The 23,090-nt window shown below is 49.6% G+C and overlaps 1 protein-coding gene across 1 annotated transcript; it reads left to right on the forward strand.

Annotated features, from left to right (window-relative positions):
- Positions 1-11,935: 11,935 nt before the first annotated feature.
- Positions 11,936-14,980, forward strand: LOC136549351 (serine carboxypeptidase 2-like). The gene is made up of 6 exons (XM_066540597.1): positions 11,936-12,385; positions 12,480-12,668; positions 12,786-13,290; positions 13,381-13,476; positions 14,322-14,427; positions 14,627-14,980. The coding sequence occupies exons 1-6, from the start codon at positions 12,007-12,009 to the stop codon at positions 14,780-14,782; spliced, it is 1,431 nt and encodes a 476-aa protein (XP_066396694.1). The 5' UTR covers positions 11,936-12,006; the 3' UTR covers positions 14,783-14,980.
- Positions 14,981-23,090: the final 8,110 nt, after the last annotated feature.

Genomic DNA, 23,090 nt, shown 5'->3' on the forward strand with positions numbered 1-23,090 from the left:
TCTACCGCCGCAGCTTTTGTGCCCGTGGATATTTCTCCAATGGAGTTCAAGCGTCAGACCCAGGAGCTTGAGAAGCCACCCTCGTCGTCGTCTCGGGCCGTTGCGGCGGAGGAAGAGATGCTCTGCACTAGCCTGTTTGGAGGCTACATTGGCTCCTTTGGGCCAGAGTTCGCGTAGTCCATCGAGAAGAAGAAGGTCACGCAGGAGGAGGCCGAGCGCTCCTAGTTTCTTGTCGCGCGCGTCATGCAGGAGAGGCTTGTTGCCATCGTCTGCGCTGAGCTGTTGGGTGCCTGTGATCGCGTATTCGTCGGCGTACCACACCGCTTGTATTCCGGCCCAGAACTATCGACATGGGCTGAAGACGTCGAGTATGAGGCGCATGTACGCCGGACACACCAATAGATGTGACAAAGCAAGTAGCCTTGCATGGGCAACCTGCATTTTGATCTTTACGGGATATGATAGAATGATCTCTTGTACTTTTCATGTAACTAACAAGGAAACACATCTATATATCAATCAATCAGATCTCTTGTAACCATACACAACTGGAAACAGGGACTTTGCCGAGTGCCTACGGCACTTGGCAAAGGCTTAAAAACACTCGGCATAGGCCACTCGGGGAAAAAAAGTCGGTAAAGCCTTCTTTGCCGAGTGTCATTTGTCGGGCACTCGGCAAAGAAAAGTAGCCGTTAACCATGACGGTTGCTTTGCCGAGTGTCTCAAGGACGACACTCGGCAAAGAATTTATATAATTTTTTTTCCCGAAATTGTTTGCCGAGTGTCGGCTCTCGGCAAAGAATTTTTTATTTTTTTAAAAAAGTCTCTTTGCCGAGTGCCGTGGCCTGACACTCGGCAAAGCCTCCCCCTTTGCCGAGTGCCATGGCCTGACACTCGGCAAATCCTTCCCCTTTGCCGAGTGCCCTAGCCTGACACTCGGCAAAGCCTTCCCCTTTGCCGAGTGCCGTGGCCTGACACTCGGCAAAGAGCCCAGCTTTGCCGAGTGTCCTTGCAATTACACTCGGCAAAGCTGGGAAATCTAGTGTTTTCCTCCAGTTTTTGCCAGCTTTGCCGAGTGCAGTGGCCATTGCACTCGGCAAAGAGGCCTTTGCCGAGTGTGACACTCGGCAAAGCATCTATAATTGCCTATTTTTTTTTCTTGTTTTTACATTCCAACACTTCCATCACACATTCAAACAGAAAATTTCACAGATATTCATCACATTCTTCAAATCCATGACATTCATCACTTACATATCACAAACACCATTTAGAAGTCACAAACATAAGTGTCTGAATATATCACATCGAAATTCACAAGTTCAAAAGTTGTTCATCATCTAACATCCAGTTTATTACCACAATTCCATGAACATGGACAAGTTCAAACTCATTACCAAATACGCCTTTGATCGGGCGGTGACTGATACAGATCCTGAGGATTAGGCGGATTATTGGAACCCGCCAACTGAGGTGCCGACTGAGGCACCGACTGAGGCTGCACAAAGGAGTATATATTCTATGTGTTAGACATGTACTTGGCTAGCTAATTAGAAATTACTTGCATGTAAGAGACTGCAATTAACTTTCATACTCATAGGTGTAGGTCCATCCCAGGGTGAGGCTGCAGGTGGAGGTGGTGGAGCGAGCAGCTCAGGTGGCAAAGCAAGACCCATATGTTGCCCAAGGCTTTGAAGAAAGGTCGTGATGCTCGACAACCGAGTCTCATAGGTCTCCATGATGCCCGTCAACCTACTCTCATAGTTCTGACGCTAGGACATTAGCTGCGCCTACAGCTCTTGACGCTGCCGAGCTTCTTCTTCGAGCTGGTCCTATAATATTTCACTCCAATGTTTCAGTAATGCATAGCTAATTATGTGTGTAAAAGTCAATATATGACGAGTCAAACTGAAATTACCTCGAGGACGTCGACCCGCTGCTTTGCAATGGTTGGCCATGTGCGTATGGCTGGGCTCTCGCTCGTGCTCTGGGCTCGCATCGTGGAGAGGTCGGGGATAGCGGTCAAGTCGATTGTGCCATCGGCAATCCACATGCGGCCGTGCTTCTTCCCTCCTCCCAACCTCATGACGAGCTCCGTATCAATCTCCTGCGTGCACGGGTCGAAGTTTGGCCCATGGACTGACCTTGCCGCCGATGTGTACTCGCTGATGTGGGTGTGGATGCTCGGGTTCGTGTACTCCTAGGACCCGTCCTCTAGGTTGAAGGAGACATTGGACGTCGCCTTTCCCTTGTGGGACATGCACCATGCCTGGAAGTCCGAGCACTCCTGGCCTTGATGTGTCGCCCTCTACGAGAAAGACATCAAGAACATTAGAAATCAGTCATAATTGAGCATCAAAATAGATAAATGAATTCGTGTACCCATGCGTCTCTGTATCCGGTGAGGTTGCGGCTGCCTTGATGGTGTGCTGGTCCTTGCATCTCCAAATGTCGTTCCCTTGCAGCGTTGTGCGTCGAGGCATACCCCTCCGTAAACCAGTTGTCCACGATCTTCTCCCATGCCTCGAGATACGATCCGCACCACCAGGGAATCATCTGCATGTCATCTGGTAATTGACATATAAGATGATCGAATTAAACCTACTTTTTCTCAAAACGAATCAATCTGGATGTTCTCATGTACCTCAATGTACTGCTCCCGGGTCAGGTCCATGGTTCTGGTGTCGGCCTTTTTGACCCTCTGTCCAAGCTTCGACCCGTAGTAGGTGACAATGGTCGAGATCTTCGCCTCGTGAATCATGTCGACGACGAGCTTTTTGTAGGCTTTGGTCGCCACCTGATCCTTCCTGCCCTCAAATCCCTCCTCGCATTTGAAATAAGCCTGTAGACAAACATGATATTTGTATGGATATTTTTAAAGAAAAAGTTCAATGAAAGAAGCAATGCTATGCGAGGAGACTTACCCAGAACTCCCCAATGACCCATGCTGCCTCATTGGGGTACGGCTCCATATCAGCGGTGATGGCGTAGTGGTCAAACGAACAGGCCGCCAACGTGTTGTTCTTGTACGTGACGACACCGGGGTAGTGTTGCCTGCACAGAAGACCCAGGATGCCATTGGGGGCGCGTGCGCCAGCATCAGACACAACCACCCAGTTCCTGCACATGTGATTAAGAAAAATTAGTAGTTCATCTTTGTTTGAACTTATCATATGAAGTAGGGGCAAATAAAATGTCAAGTTTACTTACTTTTGCCCTTCAGGGCGAATCACTGGGCAACGGTGAGGAAGCGGAAAAGCAGGGAGGCTCGTGGGACCTCGCAGGTACACCCTCAGAGCAGAGGAAGAGGAACCCGTGCCTCCCGCCAACTCCTCCTGCTCGTCGAAGGATGCCTCCTCCTCGTCGCCCTCGGGGGGCGTCTGCGAAACCTCCTCCTCCTCCTACTCCTCCTCCTCATGCGCCCTCTCCACGGGCGTCACCAGCTCCACCTCCTCCGACACCTGGCGATGTGCCAGGGGCCTCCTACTCCTCAGGTTCCTCCTCCTCCTCGCGTCCGACCCCTTGGCCTTCTCCCCTGCTTGGTAAAGCAACCTGACAGGCCTATGACGCCCACCCGCCATCTTTGTTGAATCACCTAAAAAAAAGAAAAGTATTACATGTATTAGAAATAATATTCATGCTTAAAAAACACTTAATTAGAAATAGATGCAAAATGATAATCAACTTTAGTATTACATTTATTAGAAATAATCGTCATTATTTGGATTAGCTGGATCATAGGTCTCATCATCGCTATCAACATTGTCCAAATCATCAACACTAATTGAAGGAGGAATGTTGTCTTCATTGTCATTGCCTAAACGTAATCGCTCAAGCATTTGTAGGTCATCCACATTTTGGACCCCATCTCCAGCATCCTCATCATCAACCCTTTTGTTGTCTACTTCCATTTCTATCGCTTCAGTTAAGTCTATCACAAAGCTTCCTTGTAGCCCCTCTTCTTGAAAGAACTCTTCCTCATATGTGCTTGGATTGATGTTGTAATCTTCATCGTTTGGGGCAGGTAGTTTACCATGTGGTGGTACCTTGTGCACAATAGCCCAACCCTTAAGCTCTTTGTCTTGGCATGCGTATGGCATATAATACACCTGGTAGGCCTGTTGAGCCACAATATAGACATCTTTTCCTAGGTAGACAGAATCTGGTTGAATCTCCACTAGCCCAAGATTAGGGGTCCGTCTCGTTGCTCCAGGATCAAACCAGTGGCATTTGAATATGACAGGATTAAGAGCTTTGGAACCATGAAATGAAAGTTCATAGATTTCCTCAATTCTTCCATAATATTGGACCTCATCAGTGCCTGGTGTTAAAACTCCGCTATTTGTGGTGTTTTGATTGGGCTGACTCTGCTCATAGCATGTTGTTTGAAAGCGATATCCATTCACGTCGTAGCCATTAAATGACTTGACCCGAATGGCACAGCTGTTTGCAACCTGTCTTAACTCATCACTTATAGTAACATCAGTTTGGGCCTTCCGTTTGAACCAAGAAATAAAATCAGGCCTCCCTGGTCCCGCACCCTTTGAAAGAAGGGTATCAGTTTCCTGTAGGGTTGGATCCCTTTGTCCTTGCCAGGTTTGACGAGTGAATTCCCTGTACCAAAGAGAAATAAGGGGTTTGGATGCGAAATAGTGTGATGGCATATCAAAACAAGGGGGTTGAGAACTTACCCAATGAACGGCTGCACCTTGACAAGGTTGGTCAACACATACAGCATGATACTGCGCCACTCTTCATTTTTCAATTGCTTAGTGGTCGATGCACTTGCGCTTCTGAGCTGCCCTTGGAAAAAGGCTGAGCTTTGATTCATTTTCGCCAGCATTGTAACGAGGGGGTGGATTATGCACGCTAGGAAGGAGGTTCGGTTTGTAGTATTTCTGTGTGAAGGTTCCCACCTCCTCCCTAACGGTTTCCTCTACAATGGAAGCCTCAATTTTGGCCTTATTTCTACATTTTGTTTGAACAGTCTTTAGACATCTCTCGATTGGATAGCACCACCGGGCCTGCACGGGCCCCCCCATATGTGCCTCATAGGGGAGGTGCACAATCAAATGCTGCATCGGCAAGAAGAAGCCGGGTGGAAAGATCTTCTCCAACTTACAGACCAACACAAGTGCCGCTTTTTCCAAGTCACAAACAATGGACCGGTCAAGCTCCTTTGCACAAAGCTGGTGAAAGAAATAGCTCAACTCTGCAAGCACTTGCCATATATGATTAGGGACATAGCCTCGAACCATCACTGGAAGAAGCCGTTCAATCTAGATGTGGAAGTCATGACTCTTCATCCCGTTGACTCATAGAGTGCCTAAGTTGACTCCCCTCCTTAGATTTGCTGCATACCCATCAGGGAACATTAGCGTTTGGATCCATTGAAATACTTCCCTCCTCTGATCCCTGGTCAAGACGAAATCAACCTTAGGCCGCCTCCATGTCTTGTTGCCTCTAGGAGGCGGCATCTCTTGCTTTGGTCTGTCACATAACTTTGCTAGGTCCACTCTAGCCTTAGTGTTGTCCTTAGACTTTTCAGTGTCCATGAGTGTTCCCCAAAGTGCCTCGGTGACATTCTTCTCGGTGTGCATTACATCGATGTTATGTGGCAGAAGAAGGTCATCGAAATAGGGGAGCCTCGTCAAGCCTGACTTATGTGTCCACATATGTTGCTCACCATATCCCACAAACCCACCATCTAGAGCAGACACGAGAGCATCTATCTACGAATGAACCTCGGCACCAGTCATCATCCGCGGTGGAGGGTCTATCACTATGACACCTTTCATAAAGTTCTTGATGTCTTGTCTGAATGGATGCTCAGAAGGGAGGAATTGCCGATGTGCGTCGAACGACGAATACTTGCCACCCTTCCGTAACCAGATGAACCTCAAAGCTTCCTTGCATACTGGGCATGGGAACTTCCCGTGAACACACCAACCGCTGAATAACCCATACGCTAGGAAGTCATGCATGGAGTACTAGTACCAAATGTGCATTTTGAAGCTTGTGTTTGTAGCTCTGTCGTATGTCCATACCCCTACCTCCCAAGCATGGATCCATTCATCAATCACCAGCTCCATGAACACACCCATATTACTCCTCGGGTGTCCAGGAATTATCAATGACAAGAATATGTTATGTTGTTCAAAGGAGACACCAGGGGGGGGAGATTGAGGGGGATAATGAACATGGGCCAACATGTGTATGGGGCAGCCATCATTCCATAAGGATTGAACCCATCTATTGCCAACGCAACACGTACATTATGAGCCTCTCCAGCTTTTTCACGATATATGTCATCGAAGTGTTTCCATGCTTCACCATCGGCTGGATGCACCATCTTCTCCGGACTGTACCATTTTCCATTTTTGTGCCATGTCATCTATTTCGTGGATTCCTCGTTCATGAATAGCCGTTGGATCCTCGATAGGAACGGAAGACGCTGTATGATCTTCACTGGGACTGTCGTCTGACTCTTCTGACCATCACCAGAGTCCGTCTCTAGGTACCTAGACGATTCACACTTTGGATAGTACTTTGCGTCCACATGTTCTTTCCAGAATAGGACGCACCCCTTCGGACAAGCATGTATCTGCTCATACGGCATCTTAAGTGCCCGAAGGAGCTTCTATGAATCGTACATGCTCTTTGGTAGAATGTGGCCCTCCGGAAGCAGGGTGCCAATCACGATCAACATCTTATCGAAGCCATCTCGACTGATGTTTAACTTGGACTTCAACGCCATCAAGCGTCCAATGGAATCAAGTTCAGACACCGAGGACTGATCGTAATGGGTCTTCTGAGCAGAGTTCATCATCTCATAGAAAGCCTTTGTGGCTGCCTCCATCTCCTCCTCGCGTTCGTCAACACCGAGTGCTTGGTGAACATCATCTAACAAGTCTGGTACACTGGCATCATCATCAAAAGCTTCAACGCGTGGTCTCACCACCTCCTCTCTCGTACGATGGGCTTCACCATGGTAGATCCACCGGGTGTAGCCCAGCATATATCCATTCTTCACAAGATGTTTACCCATGTCGACCATGTTTATCCTTCTCCTGTTTGCACATTTGGAGCAGGGACACGGCTCTAGCAGATGTGATGACGAAGCCTTGCCAAATGCCTTGTTCAAAAAAGCCTCGGTCTTGCGAAACCATTCATCTGTGTACTCCATGTGACTTTTCTAGCCCGTGTACATCCACTGACGGTCATCCATCCTCTAAAATGCTAGCGAGTAATGCAACCATCAACTACATCTACACGACTTTCATACTGTCTAATAGGTGAGGATAGGTCCTAATCTCACCCACGGATGCATAGATGAGGTTAGTTACCATGTGATGAGGACATCACTCCTTTGGATGTACCTGCTGATCCTCCAACCGTCATGCAAGGTCCAATGACCCGGGCTCGAATGCGTCAACTCAATTTACAGGTGAGCTCATTCTTAAGCGATCCTTTTCATACTTTTGAGAATAGACTACTACCTAATGATGTTATCTTGCTTAGGAACATTGGAGAGGGTCAAGAGGGACTAAGAGGACGTGGAGGAGGTGATGATGACCAGCAAGGACGTCCAACACAAGCCGGAGGCCCAGTCCAACACGAATTCGAGTCTGCCTCAGCCTCCAGGACCAGTCTGCCTTAAACTGCTCACCCAGGATGCATCCGGATTCCATTTTTGATGATCCACATATGGATGGAAAGCTAATTTGATAAGGAAGCTAATCCAAGTGGTTTCATGTCAAAAGCTATTCGAAATCAATGGAAATCGTCAAAACAAGTCAGCATCCAGAATCTGCCAGGGTGCTGCGACATCGTCTTTTGGTCCGTTGGACCATGTATCGAGTTTGGGCCCATTAGGAGCGCGTCCAGGGGTCTTGCACGACCCTAGAGTCTTCATAAACAGCCGCCACCCCTCCATCAGGGTTTGGGTTTTGCTTAGATTATTCTGTCAAGAAACAGTTTCGCCGTTCTTCGGTTTGTGAGACCCCAACTCGTGAGATTAATCTTTCATCTGCAATTTGGTTGCGTTCTTTCTTGTTCTTGCTTGTGTTCTTCATTGCGCAGGCAGGGATTAGCCTTCTTGGTGAGGTCAACCTGGTCCGTGACTTGGTTGATAACCAGAGGAGCTGTGGTGCTAAGATTGCAGGGTTCGATCTTTCGATCTAAAGCCGGATCGGTGTGTCATTCTCCGCCACAACGATAGTTACCATCACCTGATGGAAGATCGGGATCCCCATCTCCATTACCATGGTCTGCTCCTATCCCAGACATAATTTTGGCAGCACCTCCCCGTTGTTCTCCCAATACATGTCCTGGCAGGGAGAGTGTGTATCCGGAGAACAACGGGGAGGTAATGCCGAAACCCTGTCTCGGATCGGAGCAGACCATGGAAACTAAACTCATCTACGCATCCGCGGGCAATCCAAATAACGTGAACAATCTGAAAAAGATACGGCCGTAGATATGCAAAGATATGCATACCACCAACCATATGTTACGCGATCTACGACCAAGGTATGCAAAAGAGGGGTTATACCTAGGGTGTCGGTGGAGTCAGGCTAGCGGGGCGGTGGCGAGTCGGTGCAGTGGTGAGGCGACGCGGTGTAGGCAGACCCGCAACGCTGAGGAAGACGATCGGTGTGGCCAAGGCGCTCCGGCTCCACTCAGATAGTTCCTTCATCTGCATGAAAAACAAATAGATTTTGGTCAATTCTAAATTTTGGCAGCACCTCCCCTGCACGGAGAGGTTTCCAAAACCTGCAAAAAACAACAGCACGAAGGCCGACAATCACAACGGCTCGAAGGCCGACAATCACAACGGCTCGAAGGCTGACAATCACAACGGCTCAAAGGCCGACAATCACAACGGCTCAAAGGCCGACAATCACAATGGCACATCATTATACCTTGGCGGCAGAGGCGTCGACGAGACGGGAACACAGGGAAGATGGCGCCGGGAACAGAACGGGAAGGCAACCTCCTTCCTCCTTCCTCCTTCCTCCTTCCTCTCCTTCCTCCTTCCTCTCCTCCTTCCTCCTTCTGCACCGGTCGTTCGGTGGGGCGTGGCGGGGCGGGGAGCGGCGGGGCAGCGGCCGCTAGGGCCGGGTGCGATACTCTTCGCCGGTCGCGGCGGTGGGGAGGGTCGGGGCGGGGCTTGATGCCGGCGTCGGGGCAGTGCGCGCGTGCAGCGGCGGCGCGGGGCGGGGCGCCGGGGCAGCGCGTGGGCGCGCGCGGGCGTTGGGGGCAGCGTGGGCCGGGGCACAGTGGCAGCACGCGCGACTGCGGCAGCATCGCAGGTGGCGCGGGCGCGCACGGGGCGGGGCGCCGGAGCAGCGCGGGCGGCGGGGCAGCGCAGGGCGGGGTGCCAGGCAGCGCGCGCGGGCGGCGCGAGCGCGGGTGCGGCGGCGCGTAGGCGGTTGCGTAGGGTTTGGCCGGCGTGGGCCGGCTGGGGCCCATTTTGATGTTAGGTCTTTTGCCGAGTGCCACGGGCCGGCACTCGGCAAAGGTTTTTTATTTTTTTTGTTTATTTTCTTTGCCGAGTGCCCTGTCTCTGGCACTCGGCAAAGATTTTTTATTTTGTTTGTTTATTTTCTTTGCCGAGTGCCCTGGCTCTGGCACTCGGCAAAGGTTTTTTTTTGTTTATTTTCTTTGCCGAGTGCCCTGTCTCTAGCACTCGGCAAAGGTTTTTTTTTAATTTTTTGTTTATTTTCTTTGCCGAGTGCCCTGTCTGTGGCACTCGGCAAAGAAATTTTTTTTTTGCTCCTAGATTTTTTCTTTAGGGTTTCTACAGTGCTTTAAAGTACATGTTAAAATTTGGTTGAATTTTGTGACTTTTTACTATATTTTTAGAATTATTTTTGTTTTGTTGATTTATTTCACAAAAAGCAAGTTTGAACTGCAGGTGTATCGAATAATGAAATCTAATCATTCGAAAAATGATTGTCACGCTAGTGAGTGTGTTTTGAGGCCATATCCAGGAACTTACGGGATATTTTTCACATCTTGTTAACGAAACATGAGGACAAAGTTGCGGCCAAAGTGTTTTTAAATTGTATAAAATTCAAACGAATTCAGAAAATCACGAAACTTGTCGATGCATCGTTATATAGCATGTGGAGCCTACGGTAAAAATTTGAAAAAGTTTCATGCACGTTGTCACGTACGGTGCTTAGAAACCAGGACATGTTTCTAAGCACCGTACGTGACAACGTGCATGAAACTTTTTCAAATTTTTACCGTAGGCTCCACATGTCCTGGATTCTAAGCACCGTACGTGACAACGTGCATGAAACTTTTTCAAATTTTTACCGTAGGCTCCACATGTCCTGGTTTCTAAGCACCGTACGTGACAACGTGCACGAAACTTTTTCAAATTTTTACCGTAGGCTCCACATGCTATATAACGATGCATCCACAAGTTTCGTGATTTTCTGAATTCGTTTGAATTTTATACAATTTAAAAACACTTTGGCCGCAACTTTGTCCTCATGTTTCGTTAACCAGATGTGAAAAATATCCCGCAAGTTCCTGGATACGGCCTCAAAACACACTCACTACCGTGACAATCATTTTTCAAATGATTAGATTTCATTTTTCGTTTGCAACATCCAAAAATGCTTGTTTAATCAGTATAATTACATTAGCAGCAAATACCAATTGCACTATTTGAAATATGCAATTTATTTTTAGGTATTCTGTATTTTTGTTTTCTGAGTTTCTTAATTTGCGAATCTGTAATTCTGATTCCTGAATTTGGTTGCAACAAATACTAGCAATCTTGGATTACATCTTTACGAGGAAGTCGGCGTGCTTACCTTGGCTGTTGAGGTTAGTGGTTCCCCTTTAATCTGTTGGTTGCTTGCCCCTTTCCTCTGGTATGCTTGCCCCTACGCAGAGGAGATCTTCATATTTGATCTGCCGGTTGTTTTCTCCTTTCCCCTGCTCTGCGTGGAGATCTGATCTGATTTGCACGCAGAGCAGTGCTCTGCTTGCCCCCACGAAGAGATCTGATCTCCACGCAGGGCAGAGGCTTCTCCCTGTTTGCCCGTCTTGATTCCCAAGTATATAGATTGCTGTTTTGGGGCTTATGTGCTGGCACGTCTTTAGTGGGCCTCTCTGTCTTCTTAGTTATTGGGCTCTGGGCTGAACTACTCTTTGTTGATATTGGGCCTCTCTGTCTTCTTAGTTAGTGGGCCTCTATGGCACGTCTTTATTGGGCTGAACGACAGTTGTGGGCCTTGTTTGCCTGATGGAATTTGTGTGTTGCATTCTCTTAAAACACGCTTTTTCTGGTGTTTTAGTTCGTGTATTTCTTAGGCATCTAATAACCATGTGCTAACTAGTCCAAAAACACGTGGTTTTTCCTATGTTGAAATCTATGTGTTTTACATACAACTAACAACCATGTATTGGTTTATGTTAAAATACACGTGTGTACACTAGACAGACTCAGTCTTTACCTTGTTCTTCTCCCACAGGACCCACCTTGCTTCCGGCCTAAGTGGTCTGCTCCTGGTCTTCCCTCCCTTTGCCTTGTTGTCTTCAGTTTCAGCATCGCCCCGTCGTCAGGCTCCTGACTTAACACACGCCTATAGGAATGTACAATAGTAAATCAGCTGGGTAGCAATGCAAGCTTTAATCAAATTCCAACTTTGCAAGCACGGTACACAGTTCGCTTTCTTCTTTTGGAGCCGGGATAGATTACCTCGGCGATACGGCACATTTTTTGACGTACGACGTCACCATCTCTCTCCCTGTACTTCTTGTCGTGGTCAAATTGGTGGAATAGATAAACTGAAATAAATTATGAAATAAAGAAGACAACATCAGGAGAGCGTGCGGTCCAAACGAAACAGTGACATCTTATCAACTCTGCTTAGACCTCAAAGTACGCCAATTTATATATACAACTACTATCCCACAAATTGGAATATATACATTGTCTATGTAATCATCATCCAACAATTGTACGTGCACGAGCTGAGCACGATGACCGGCGGTCTCCCTCCAGTAGCTCCAGTAGTGCTTCTTCTTCCCGTGTTGCTTGCATTGGCATCATGGCGAGCCACCGCCGCATCGGCCGGAACCGCCGCCGGAGACCGCATCGGACGGCTGCCAGGGCAGCCGGCCGTGGACTTCCCGATGTACTCGGGGTACGTTGCAGTGGACGAGGGCGCCGGCGGGCGAGCGCTGTTCTACTGGCTCCAGGAGGTGCCGCCGGAGGCACAGCCGGCGCCGCTGGTGCTGTGGCTGAACGGCGGGCCAGGGTGCTCATCGGTGGCGTACGGCGCGTCCGAGGAGCTCGGCGCGTTCCGCATCCGGCCTGACGGCGCGACGCTATTCCTCAACGAGGACCGGTGGAACACAGGTGCGTTGTTGCATGCCGTAGCTTGTTAGTTATACGCTGATCGACATTGAATTTTGTGCGTGTATGTATATATATGCGTTACGTGTTGCTGCAGCGGCGAACATCTTGTTCCTGGACTCGCCGGCCGGCGTTGGATTCTCCTACACCAACACCAGCTCCGAGCTTTACACCAACGGCGACAACAAAACAGCCCACGATTCCTACACTTTCCTGGTGAAATGGTTCGAGAGGTTCCCGCAGTACAAGTACCGCGATTTCTACATTACCGGAGAGAGCTACGGAGGTTAAGTAATACTTACTATAATAAACACGTGCTTTATTTTTCTACTGCAATAGGAACTGATGACATGATAATAAATAAATATATAAAAAAAACTGAGTAAAATCGGCACGCACGCAGGGCACTACGTCCCGCAGCTGTCGCAGCTGGTCTACCGGAACAACGTAGGCGTCGCGAGACCCATCATAAACTTCAAAGGCTTCATGGTCGGCAACGCGGTGATCAACGACCACACGGACTACGCCGGCATGTTCGAGTCGTGGTGGAACCACGGGTTGATCTCCGACGCCACGTACGGGCTGCTCAGGACCTCCTGCGGTGGTCTCAACGAGTCCATCATCCACCCGTCGCCAGCGTGCAGCGCGGCGACGGACGTGGCCACGGCGGAGCAGGGCAACATCGACATGTACAGCATCTACACGCCCTTGTGCGGCCAGACGTCGTCGACCAAGAGATCATGGAGGTCGTCGTCGTTGATAGGCCGCCGCCACTACTACCACTTGATGGGGGGATCGTATGACCCGTGCACCGAAAGCCACTCCACGGTTTACTACAACCGGCCGGAGGTGCAGAGGGCTCTCCACGCCAACCTCACCGGAATAAACTATCCATGGGCGACCTGCAGGTTCGTGCGTGGCGTGCATGTGTGGCAAAGTGTTTCAGCTTCATTTTGAATCCTGCAGCTTTATTTTGAATCCTGCTCCATGAACTTCAGTGATTTAATCAACACCAACTGGGGAGATTCGCCAAGGTCCATGCTTTCTATCTACAAAGAGCTTATCGCAGCTGGCCTAAGGATATGGGTCTTCAGGTCAGTTAGTTATTCGCAGCATTTTAATTTCTTTCCTTTTTTGAAACAAATGGGCAGCAGGAGAGCTACCGATTATATATATTTGCCTGCTAGACAGCTGTTGTTTATTTGCTCTTATGCATGGGGAGGATTGGAGGCTGTTTGATAGGCAAATCCATTTCCAGTAGAAATTTAGAATACACGTTGTTTTCTCTATTCCTATCCGAATTGAAAATTTTTCTATCAAATTATTGCATTGGAGCCCAGTGTATTTGACTGCATGCATAGAACTAGAAGGTCGTTACAGATATCGTGTCACACTTCGCTGCAATGATCGGATCGGACGGAATGATTGACTGAAGAAGTAGGTATAGGTTGTGCATTGCGTCAGCTGCATAATATTCCACCTTAATTTACCCGTCGTTTTCATGAATAGCAGAAGGCCCCAAATAGTCGTTCACATGAAAGTTGTCTCTTGCTCCAGCTTCAATTTTGTAGCAATTGTGGCGTTGCCAACTTGTTTTCATCACGTGTGCCAAAATTTCGCCAACTATTTAGAAAATTGATTGAAAGTCACGGTTGTCCTGTCATTAAGAAGAATAACTGAAACAACAATAAGATGGAAAATGAAACACAACTGCATTTGAATTCAACTACTACTCAACACAATTTTCTTTGCTTGGACATGGATAACCTCTACTGAAGGAATAGACCACACACGCACAATTATTTAGGATTTTGGACCAGGAAGTCACACAAAGACGTGACAGGGAAACATGCATTATTTGCCACAACAACTGTAGGGGTACTGAATTTTCAAACTCATCTTCAATTATAGAATGATTGATCTCTTGTTTATTTCGCAGTGGAGACACGGACGCCGTAATCCCCTTAACATCAACAAGATACTCCATTGATGCTCTTGGCCTCCCAACTACCACTAGCTGGTATCCGTGGTATGATAAGAAACAGGTCAGCTTCGTTCATTCATTCTACTCACCCAGCCTTCCTCATATGAACCTCATGATCGATGGACATACATCTCTGAATTCTAGTTAATTTCTAGTCACATTTCACATCAATATGCAAATTACTCTAGTATTCACACATCCTACAAGTCGACAGCTCTTAGTCTGTGCTAATAATCATTTGTGATTTTGAATTTAAATAGGTTGGTGGATGGAGCCAAGTGTACGAGGGCCTGACCTTGGTGACCGTCCGTGGCGCAGGGCACGAGGTTCCCCTTCACCGCCCGCAGCAAGCACTCATATTGTTCCAACAGTTCTTGAAGGGAGAACCCATGCCAAAAAATGGAACCGTGGCATAGTTATCATTTATTTTTATTGGCATACATAACGGGAAATAACTTAACATTAAACTGTGTGTAATACTTAGCACATTCAAGTATTTATCTCTTCCCAATGCATGTATATTGTACACAAGTTTTTTTTTTGTGAAACATATTGTACACAAGTTAAAATTTAAGAACAGCAAGAATAACGGCCGGCACACTAGATTCTTTGTTCTTCAGAACTGCAGAAGAAAGGACTCTTTGGTCTTCAAGATTGCAAAATAATATGATAACTGGTTGTACAGTGCAAGGTATTTGCAGGGTGCCCAACTGCCCATACAGTCTTCAGAAATCTTGCCACGGATAAAGCTATCGGTCCAAGACGTACAACAGGTCTTACAACCTATAAACAATATCCACGTGGCCTATCCCTTCCATTGGAGCAAGCCCATGAACTTATAGCACATCTCTTTCTTTCTCACTCATGTAAAAAAGTTAAGGTAGAGACACAATATTTGACACCGCAACAAGGTTTATGAACTAATAATTCTCACCTACCTACATTCGTAAGGTAGTACTAAACCACCCACCAGGCAACAACACAACTGTTACAGATACAAACAAGCTGGGGTGTTACAATAGGGTCATGGTGGAGTTACATTCATTGCCCAGGTGGAGTTACAGAAAGAAAGAGGAAAAAAAAGATGAAGTTGTATTACACGAGTAGGGAGCAAGGTATTGCCAATCCCAATGGTGTATTTCATTTTGATGTCACCTTGGTTGCCATGTCATCTATAGTGCTTTGAAATGGTGAATGAAACATCCGCCATCCAATGCTTGTTTCATTTTGTTATTTCATAAGCTACTCATAGCATTTAATACGCGATGTTCATGATTGGCTGATTGTTAGATGAAATGAAATTTAATGCCCCCAATGCTTGTTTCACACGGTTTCCAATTGTTGGAAACGGTGTGCTCCTGGTTTCATCATGATAAAACCATTCCCTCCAATTTCATCTCTAGTACGATGCCATATCATAAAAAATGGTGACATATCACCTAATTAATGATTTTTTTCTCGAATACGCAAAAGATTTATGTATCATTGTAATTAAGAAGAAGAGTTTAACCATACAAATGACACGTTTCTGATGAGCGTCCTAGGTGGTCTTACAGCTATGACTGGGCCTTCCTAGGGGTTAGCTTCGCCTCTAAGTAGGAGTGAAAACGGTACGGATATTTTCTGACCGTATTCAAGACCGAATCCGTTTAGAGGGGTTCAAATCTATCCGTATCCGAGTCCGGATTTTCAACATCCGATACCGTATCCGTATCTGAATATTCAAATTGCATATTTATGATGTCGATATCCAGTTGTATCCTATCCAGCATGGTTGACACTATCCGTATTCGAATCTGAATCCGGACAGAACTATGAAAATAAATATAATATCAGTAATATCCGTCCATATCCAATCCGTTTTGATCCCTATCCCTAAGGATGAATAACCTATATGTCGGACCAGGATCCAAAGGTTCCCTACAGGGCCAAGAAAGTAGCTATTTACAGAGGTGGGTGTTATAATTAATGCGACCATCTCGGAAGTAGCTATTTACAGAGGCTGTTTTGGCCGCCTAGGAACGCAGACCTTGACGTAATCGGACAGCATGCCCGCCTCCGAACATGTGAAATGGCCGCCTGAGCCATTGTTTAGTTCCACCCCAATTTTCAAAAAGTTGCTACAGTACCTGTCACATCGAATGTTTGCGGCCCGTGCATGGAGCATTAAATGTAGACGAAAAGAAAAACTAATTGCACAGTTTAGTGGGAAATTGCGAGACGAACGTTTTGAGCCTAATTAGTCCATGTTTGAACACTATTTGCCAAATAAAAACGAACGCGCTACAGTAGCCCCAAAATTCAAATTCCTGCAACTAAACACAGCCTGAGAAATTTGGTACTGCAGTAGTTGATGACAAGCAATGTGATATGATTAGCTCAAATATATATACGGTCCATGATTATTTTTCACCAAAGGCATTTCTGTGCACATGCATGCATGTATAAACAAAGTCGTCGTGGCCAAACATTTAACAGAGCACCATGCATATGTGTTACTATCTCCTTTGCTGGTGTACATGCACGTACGCCACGTTGCTTTGACCGATGAAACGGCAAGCCAACATGTACGTATGTACAAATGTGGAGTATCATACGTGATACCGTATCCAGCTACGTACGGCGCCCGGGCCGGTGAGAGCGAGACAGCCTACCTGACGGGAACGTTGCAGAAGCCCTGCGATTTGACAGCCGGCAAATAACCGGCACCATCTTTACTGCATGGCGTACATACGTCGAGTAAGCCGGCACCGGCACTACTTCACAATCGACGACATGGCAGCAGGTCAATTGGGAGATTGTTTATCTTTATGCTTAGACAGCAGTACAGGGACAGAGATGCTCATTAAACACCAACGGTCCCCCACGACGAGCATGTCCACCTACGCGATGCAGCATGATGTGTCCCGGCCCATATGGCTGCCCGATAGCTCTCCATCAGCTGCATCCCTGCCGACCAGTCGGACCAAGTCCGTCCGCCGACCCCCATCCCTCCTGTTATTTTGTTGGGTTTAATTCGGCCCAACTTTAGTTTTGGGCCATTTCGAGCTGATATTTCATTATTTTCGAGTACCCTCCCTCCGCCTGTTTCGATTTCGATTTGGTCGGAGTCCATCCACCAACCACGTAGTCCATCTATCACGGGGTCGGAACTGCGTCAAACATTGTTGTTCGAGTCGGTGTTAGAGTACATATCTCCGGTGGCTCGGGTGGACTCAGGAACACAAAAATTATAGTGGGGACGCAACGGTTTATCCTGGTTCGGGCCGATCGTGCCCTACGTCCAGCAGCTGATGATCCTTATACTCAAGAGCACCCAAAATCGGGGGTTACAACAGAGTATAGAGAGATTTGGTAGGGGTCAGCTCGGTGCTAATCCTAAGGTTGCCTCACCGCCGGTGGAGCCTTCCCCTCATCGGAGAGGAGGAAGACGATAGATGCGGCGGAGGAGCTCTTGATGCCCCTCTCTGGGTTGCCCCTACCCTCGGTGCTGAGCAGGAGCAGATCGAATGAGGAATACAATGATCTGTCTCTCAGATCGTCCCCCCTAAGGTCCGACCTTATTCCTTATATACCGAGATAGGTCAGGTACATGGCGGTTTGGAGAGAAGTGTCTACGATCTACATGCACCGGAGTCCAGGAGGGTCTTGCTACGCCGCTCTGTGGACCATGGCGGTGTCGTAGAGCCGAAGAAGCCTTGGGCGTCGTCCGGCTGCTATGTTCTGACACTCTGCGTGTCAGATTGTGTTGGCTTGGACTGGCCTCCCCCAGGTGGACCTTCTGGAGTCTTCTTGGTGGCGAAGGACATCGGCTCCAGGGGTTGACGTGCGGGCTCAGGAGCCGCTGAGCCGCTAGAGGCCGAGGGGACTTGTCTTCTTATGTCACGCCCCATGCGTGACCCTGTTGCAGGAGCGGCCGGCAAGGCCGCACCCAGAGTGCAGCGCTTGGGAGCCCCCGAGCCTCGATGGCTCGAGGCTTGTCTTCTTGCACCCGGCCCTTGGCTGGCGTCGTAAGCCAGGCAGGAGCCAAGGGCCGAGCACGAGCACGTCGTTAATCGAGAGCCTGAGGCTTAGGCGAGCCCCAAGCCCTGAGTGGGGGATATGTCGTGCCTAGGCTCGGTCAGGTCTCTTCATTTAGGAACCATTGATCTCGATGCTTAACATACCCATATGTTAGGATCTCGTCAGGAGCCCCCGAGCCCTTCGTGGCCCCACTTAGCCTGGTTCGTGATGGCGACAAAGGGCTGAATTTGATCTTCCAGTGACCAAGCTAGCCATAGTGGGGTCAGCTTCCGCTTATGAGAGTGCGATACCTTATGAGGGGCCCTTCCCTTGGTGTGACTAGGGCATTCGGCTATCGAGGCCGAGCGGTAGAGGTGCTAACCCCTTTTGGTCCTATGTCGCATAGGTCTGTGGCCAGAGCGAGGGTTTGGTGAACTCATATGGGAGTTACCAACTCTAGGCTCAGGGGCACCCCTCCTTGTGGTCAGAGCCTACCATGGGTTGGGTGATCAAGAGCGTCTGGGCTCTGGCAAAGGGCCACCTGATCACCCAACACGTCACGCCCTTCTAGGGGCTTCAGTACCAGGCCCGACCTTCTGCAGCCATAGGTTGGGTTGTGGGGAGCACGTTGAGCTTCGAGCAAGGGACCCTCATTGGGTCCACCGCTCAGTGGCTCTCAGCCCAACTCCATAGAGTTGGTTGGTTTTTGCGGCGCGTCGCCCGAGCGTCCATCGATCGGGGGGTTAGGTTCCTCCATTTGGGGAGCTGGCACAGCCCCTGAGGCCAACGTGGGGCCTCCTTGTCAGTAGGCATGGAGGCTTCTAGGCACGTCCCTTTCGCTGATGCCTTGAGCAGGCGGTTTGAAGGTGCCTGGGTCACCGTGCCTGGTAGAGGAGTTATGGCGGTCACCCCGTGCCGTTCCACTTCATCTAGGAGATGGGATGTCGGGCCACATGGAGTAGATCTTATGGAGGAGGAGCCACGACACTTGATGCGCGTGGATCTAGGCTGTTGATGGTGGCTAGTGGGCCCAAGGGGAGTCGGATCCCCTCAAGTCCCGTGAGGAGGCATGCGCGTAGTGGGCGGCGTGCTTGGTTGGCTTGGGTTCACTTCTGCATGCTTGGATATAGAAAGGGTAGAATGGGGAGGGAAGCCGCCATACCTTCTATTCAAGCCTCCCCATCACCCCCTTCCTTGATGCCATCGAGCTTGCTTGTGCCCGTTCATGGTGGTATCGCGATGGCGGAGTGGGACACCTCAAAGGCCGAAGGCGAGATTTTGGAATTGGCCTAGGCTTGGATGATCCTTCCTTCCACCGGATGGGATTTGTCAGACCAGGGGTGGCGAAGCCCGTGCTGGGGGAATCTTAGGTTGTCTCCTTCACCCCTTCCAACTTGTCGGCTTTGGGGTCCCCACACATCTGTTTATGCAGAGATTCCTACGCCATTTTGGGTTGTGGTTTCATGACTTGACACCACATTGGGTGGCGCACCTCATGATCTTCATCACCCTCTACGAGTGCTACTTGGGGATTGAGCCCCACTTTGATCTATGGCGGAGGATCTTTTGACTGAACCTGAACAAGGATGGCGATAGATCCGGACAGTGGATTGGTACCACCACCATCTAGCTACGTAATAATCTAAAGCTGCAGTACCTAGAGCTCTCCTTCCCTACCTCAGAGAAGGGGTGGCACTAGAAGTGTTTCTATATTCCTGACCCCTCCGGGTCCCTTTCAGCCTTCTCCCTTGACCATCTAGGGCCAGTGACACCGCTGTCCTGGAAGAGCATCCCGGAGGGGTGTGCTCTCAATGTCACTAACGGGCTGCTAGACCGGATCACTGTCCTAAAGGACGCTGGGATAACCGGCCAAATGGTGCTTTGAGTGTTTTTGTTCTATCGTATCCTCCTGCTGAGGGCGAGGCTGACCCCAATGTGGGAGTACATTGGCCTAGGGGATCAGTCCGTGGTGGTGGATGACCACCTCCCAGAGGAGTCCATGACCAGGGTGGCGTGGATGGTGCTTGGCTTCACGTCAAGGGAGCCGGCAGTCGATGGTGGGCCACCGCCGTTCTCGGTGTTTGAGTCAAGGGCTGATGACCTCCTGTTCCCAGGGAAAGTCTTCGTTCCTCCTAGCTCGGGGGCTAGGGGGCGTAGGTCAAACCCGGTAGTACTCCACCGGTGCTAGGGGCCGAGTTTGTCCCTAGGCGGGTCACCCTCCACTAGGCTCACTAGGAAGCACCCCTGCTCAAGCTCTCTTGGGGCGAGGGCCCTGGTGGAAGAAACGCTCCGCGCTAAGGCTCTCTATGGGCGGCATGTAAGGACCTTTCGTTAACTCGATAGCCACCATTTGAGGCCCGTACGCCCATCTTCTGACTAGGACGCTGCTTGTTGTAGGGAATCTTCTTCAGTGGGGACCTCAGGCGAGGCGGAGGAACCCCTTGGGCTGCTCGTGCCGAAGGAGCACCGCCGCCATCCCTTACTAGTGCCCTGGGTGGGTGAGGGCACCGCCGCCGCTCCCTCGAGTGGGGTGCCCTTGAGCCTGGGTGCTTCTAGATATGGAGTCACCACCGAGGTCCTGGTACACCTAGGGGATCCAGCGCCGTCGAGGTGGACCCCCTCCCTGTGCCCCCCTTGCCCAATCAGGGGGAAATTGGGTGGGGGTTGCCACCCCAGAGCCCTCTACGACATTGAAGAGTGAAGAGGTTGGCTCCTCATCTGCAGCCATGATAATGCCCTCCATGCTACCAGCTGGGAGGCCACACGTGCTGGATGATGGTCCTAAGGTAGACACATGGTTGGGGCTGATGAAGAAGCGGGACGCCATCGATGAGCTGGTGGCATTCTTCTATGACTCCCTCTCCAGCATGATGAGCCAGGCGGAGGAGTTCTTCAAACTCTAGCAAGGAGTGTATGACTCCTATGAGGTACGTGCTGGCAAAATGATTTGCCAGATCACCGATGGTGTGATGGGTTATCTAAGCTCCTCTTGTTGCCGTCATAGGTGATTCTCCATCTTTCTCAGAACAAGTCACATCTTGTCCAGGAATGGGAGAGGATTGCCTCGCCAATGTTCGCCAGCTCCTCTGACGGGGGAGATAGACTCTTACCCGCCCTACTCCCCCACCCTCCATCGCATGCTCTAGTGGCGACACTGACAGAGATGCTCATTAAGGAGCATGAAAGGCATGTAGCGACATCGTGTAGCTGGGGATCGAGCTGGAGGTGGAGCTTGACGCTAGGCGTGCCATGGAAGCATGGGCCAAAGTTTTTTGGCAGAAGGGTGTAGAGGCAGAGGAGGCTCGCCATGTGGCCCAGGGGATGGTTGTGGAGCTGAGGGCTGCCCTGAGTCTACTAGAGACCATGAGGGATGCCCACCCATTTCGAGCTCCACAATGCCCAACAACTCATCACAAGTTTGTCCTCCCTCTTCCTTCTTTCCCTTGCTTTCGAGGCGGGGCCTCCTGCTCTTGCTCACCATGAACTTGATTCCTTCCTTTTAAATGATGCAATGCAGTGGGCAAAGCTCATGGACGAGCATGGCAAGGTCCTTGTCCTAGAGGAGGAGGTGAGGAAGACACGCACAGAGCACAATTGCCTATTGCACAAGCTACAAGCGGAGTCAGAGGTGTCCGAGGCGGGCAGAACCGCATTGGCTAAGCGTGGCTAGGAGGTCACCGCCGATGCGCAGGAGGCATACGGAGGCTTGCTCCCTCTGCTGGCCCAAGGGGGCTCTCTCGACCTCATTGGGCGGGTGCGCTCCCTTGCAGCACGCATTCTGTGGGTCGTGAGGTGCGCAGTTTGTCAAGGGGCTACGGTGGCCCTAGAGAAGCTCCTATTCCCTCGAGTTGACTTAGGCGCCATGGTGCTTGGCATCCCTAAAGACACTACTTTGATGAGGCTTTGGAAAGGGTGGAGGATGCCATTGTGCCCCTAGTTGCCACCATCGCAAACATTGTTGATGATGCATCGCTGCTGGTCGATGACTTCCCCGTCGAAGTGGAAGGGCCTACCGCTCCACCTACCTCTCCGTGATCTGCATAAGAATTCGGTTGTAAAATCTATTGCCATAACTTTGGGGCTTGCCCCTCTGAACAATGGTGTGCCCGCATGCTGAATTTCCATGCTTTTGTTGCCATGTCCGCTTCATCCCCATTCATCTCGGTGGGGAGCATCCCCAATGCCTATTTCTTCCCGCGAGCCCGAGGGGAGTCGGCTGTTAGCTCTGTTAGCCTGGGTCATGCCCATTTGGTGTTAGGGCATTAGCCTATTCTATTTGGTGGTCTCAAAAAGAATGATAGGGTGGTTCCGCTCTCTGACCACGAGGCTGAGGTGAGAAGGTCCATGGCTCGAAAGCGTGTCCATTCTGGGCAGGGCAAGCGCGTTGCCCCTAGCAATAATATAGGGAGCAAGGAATGAACAACAAAGGGTTTTGGGGCATAAGGACTTCACTGTTTGCCAAGCTCACACATCAGCTCCCTTGCCATGTCGCTCTTCCTTCGTGCGGCACCTTCGCACTAGAAGGTGCCAAGGGCGCGCCTCTCGCACACGCGATGCCTACCCAGGAGTATATCACCGATCGCTGCATGGGGTCTTTGATGCTGGCTCATTAAGGCCAGACATAGGTGTGAGTCATGACGGGCCCACCAAGCTTGGATTGGGAGCCCTACTCCCAAGAAACTCAGCAGTGGGGGTGGCACCAAGGACCCGTTGCTCATCGAC

Source organism: Miscanthus floridulus, chromosome 4 (assembly GCF_019320115.1).
Source record: "Miscanthus floridulus cultivar M001 chromosome 4, ASM1932011v1, whole genome shotgun sequence".
NCBI classification, from domain to species: Eukaryota; Viridiplantae; Streptophyta; class Magnoliopsida; order Poales; family Poaceae; genus Miscanthus; species Miscanthus floridulus.

Bases quoted from the DNA above. Each gene is read 5' to 3' on its own strand.
- LOC136549351 (XM_066540597.1), top strand. From the start codon at position 12,007: ATGACCGGCGGTCTCCCTCCAGTAGCTCCAGTAGTGCTTCTTCTTCCC. The intron at 12,669-12,785 runs GTTAAGTAATAC...GCACGCACGCAG, and splicing joins TACCGGAGAGAGCTACGGAG to GGCACTACGTCCCGCAGCTG. The intron at 14,428-14,626 runs GTCAGCTTCGTT...GAATTTAAATAG, and splicing joins CGTGGTATGATAAGAAACAG to GTTGGTGGATGGAGCCAAGT.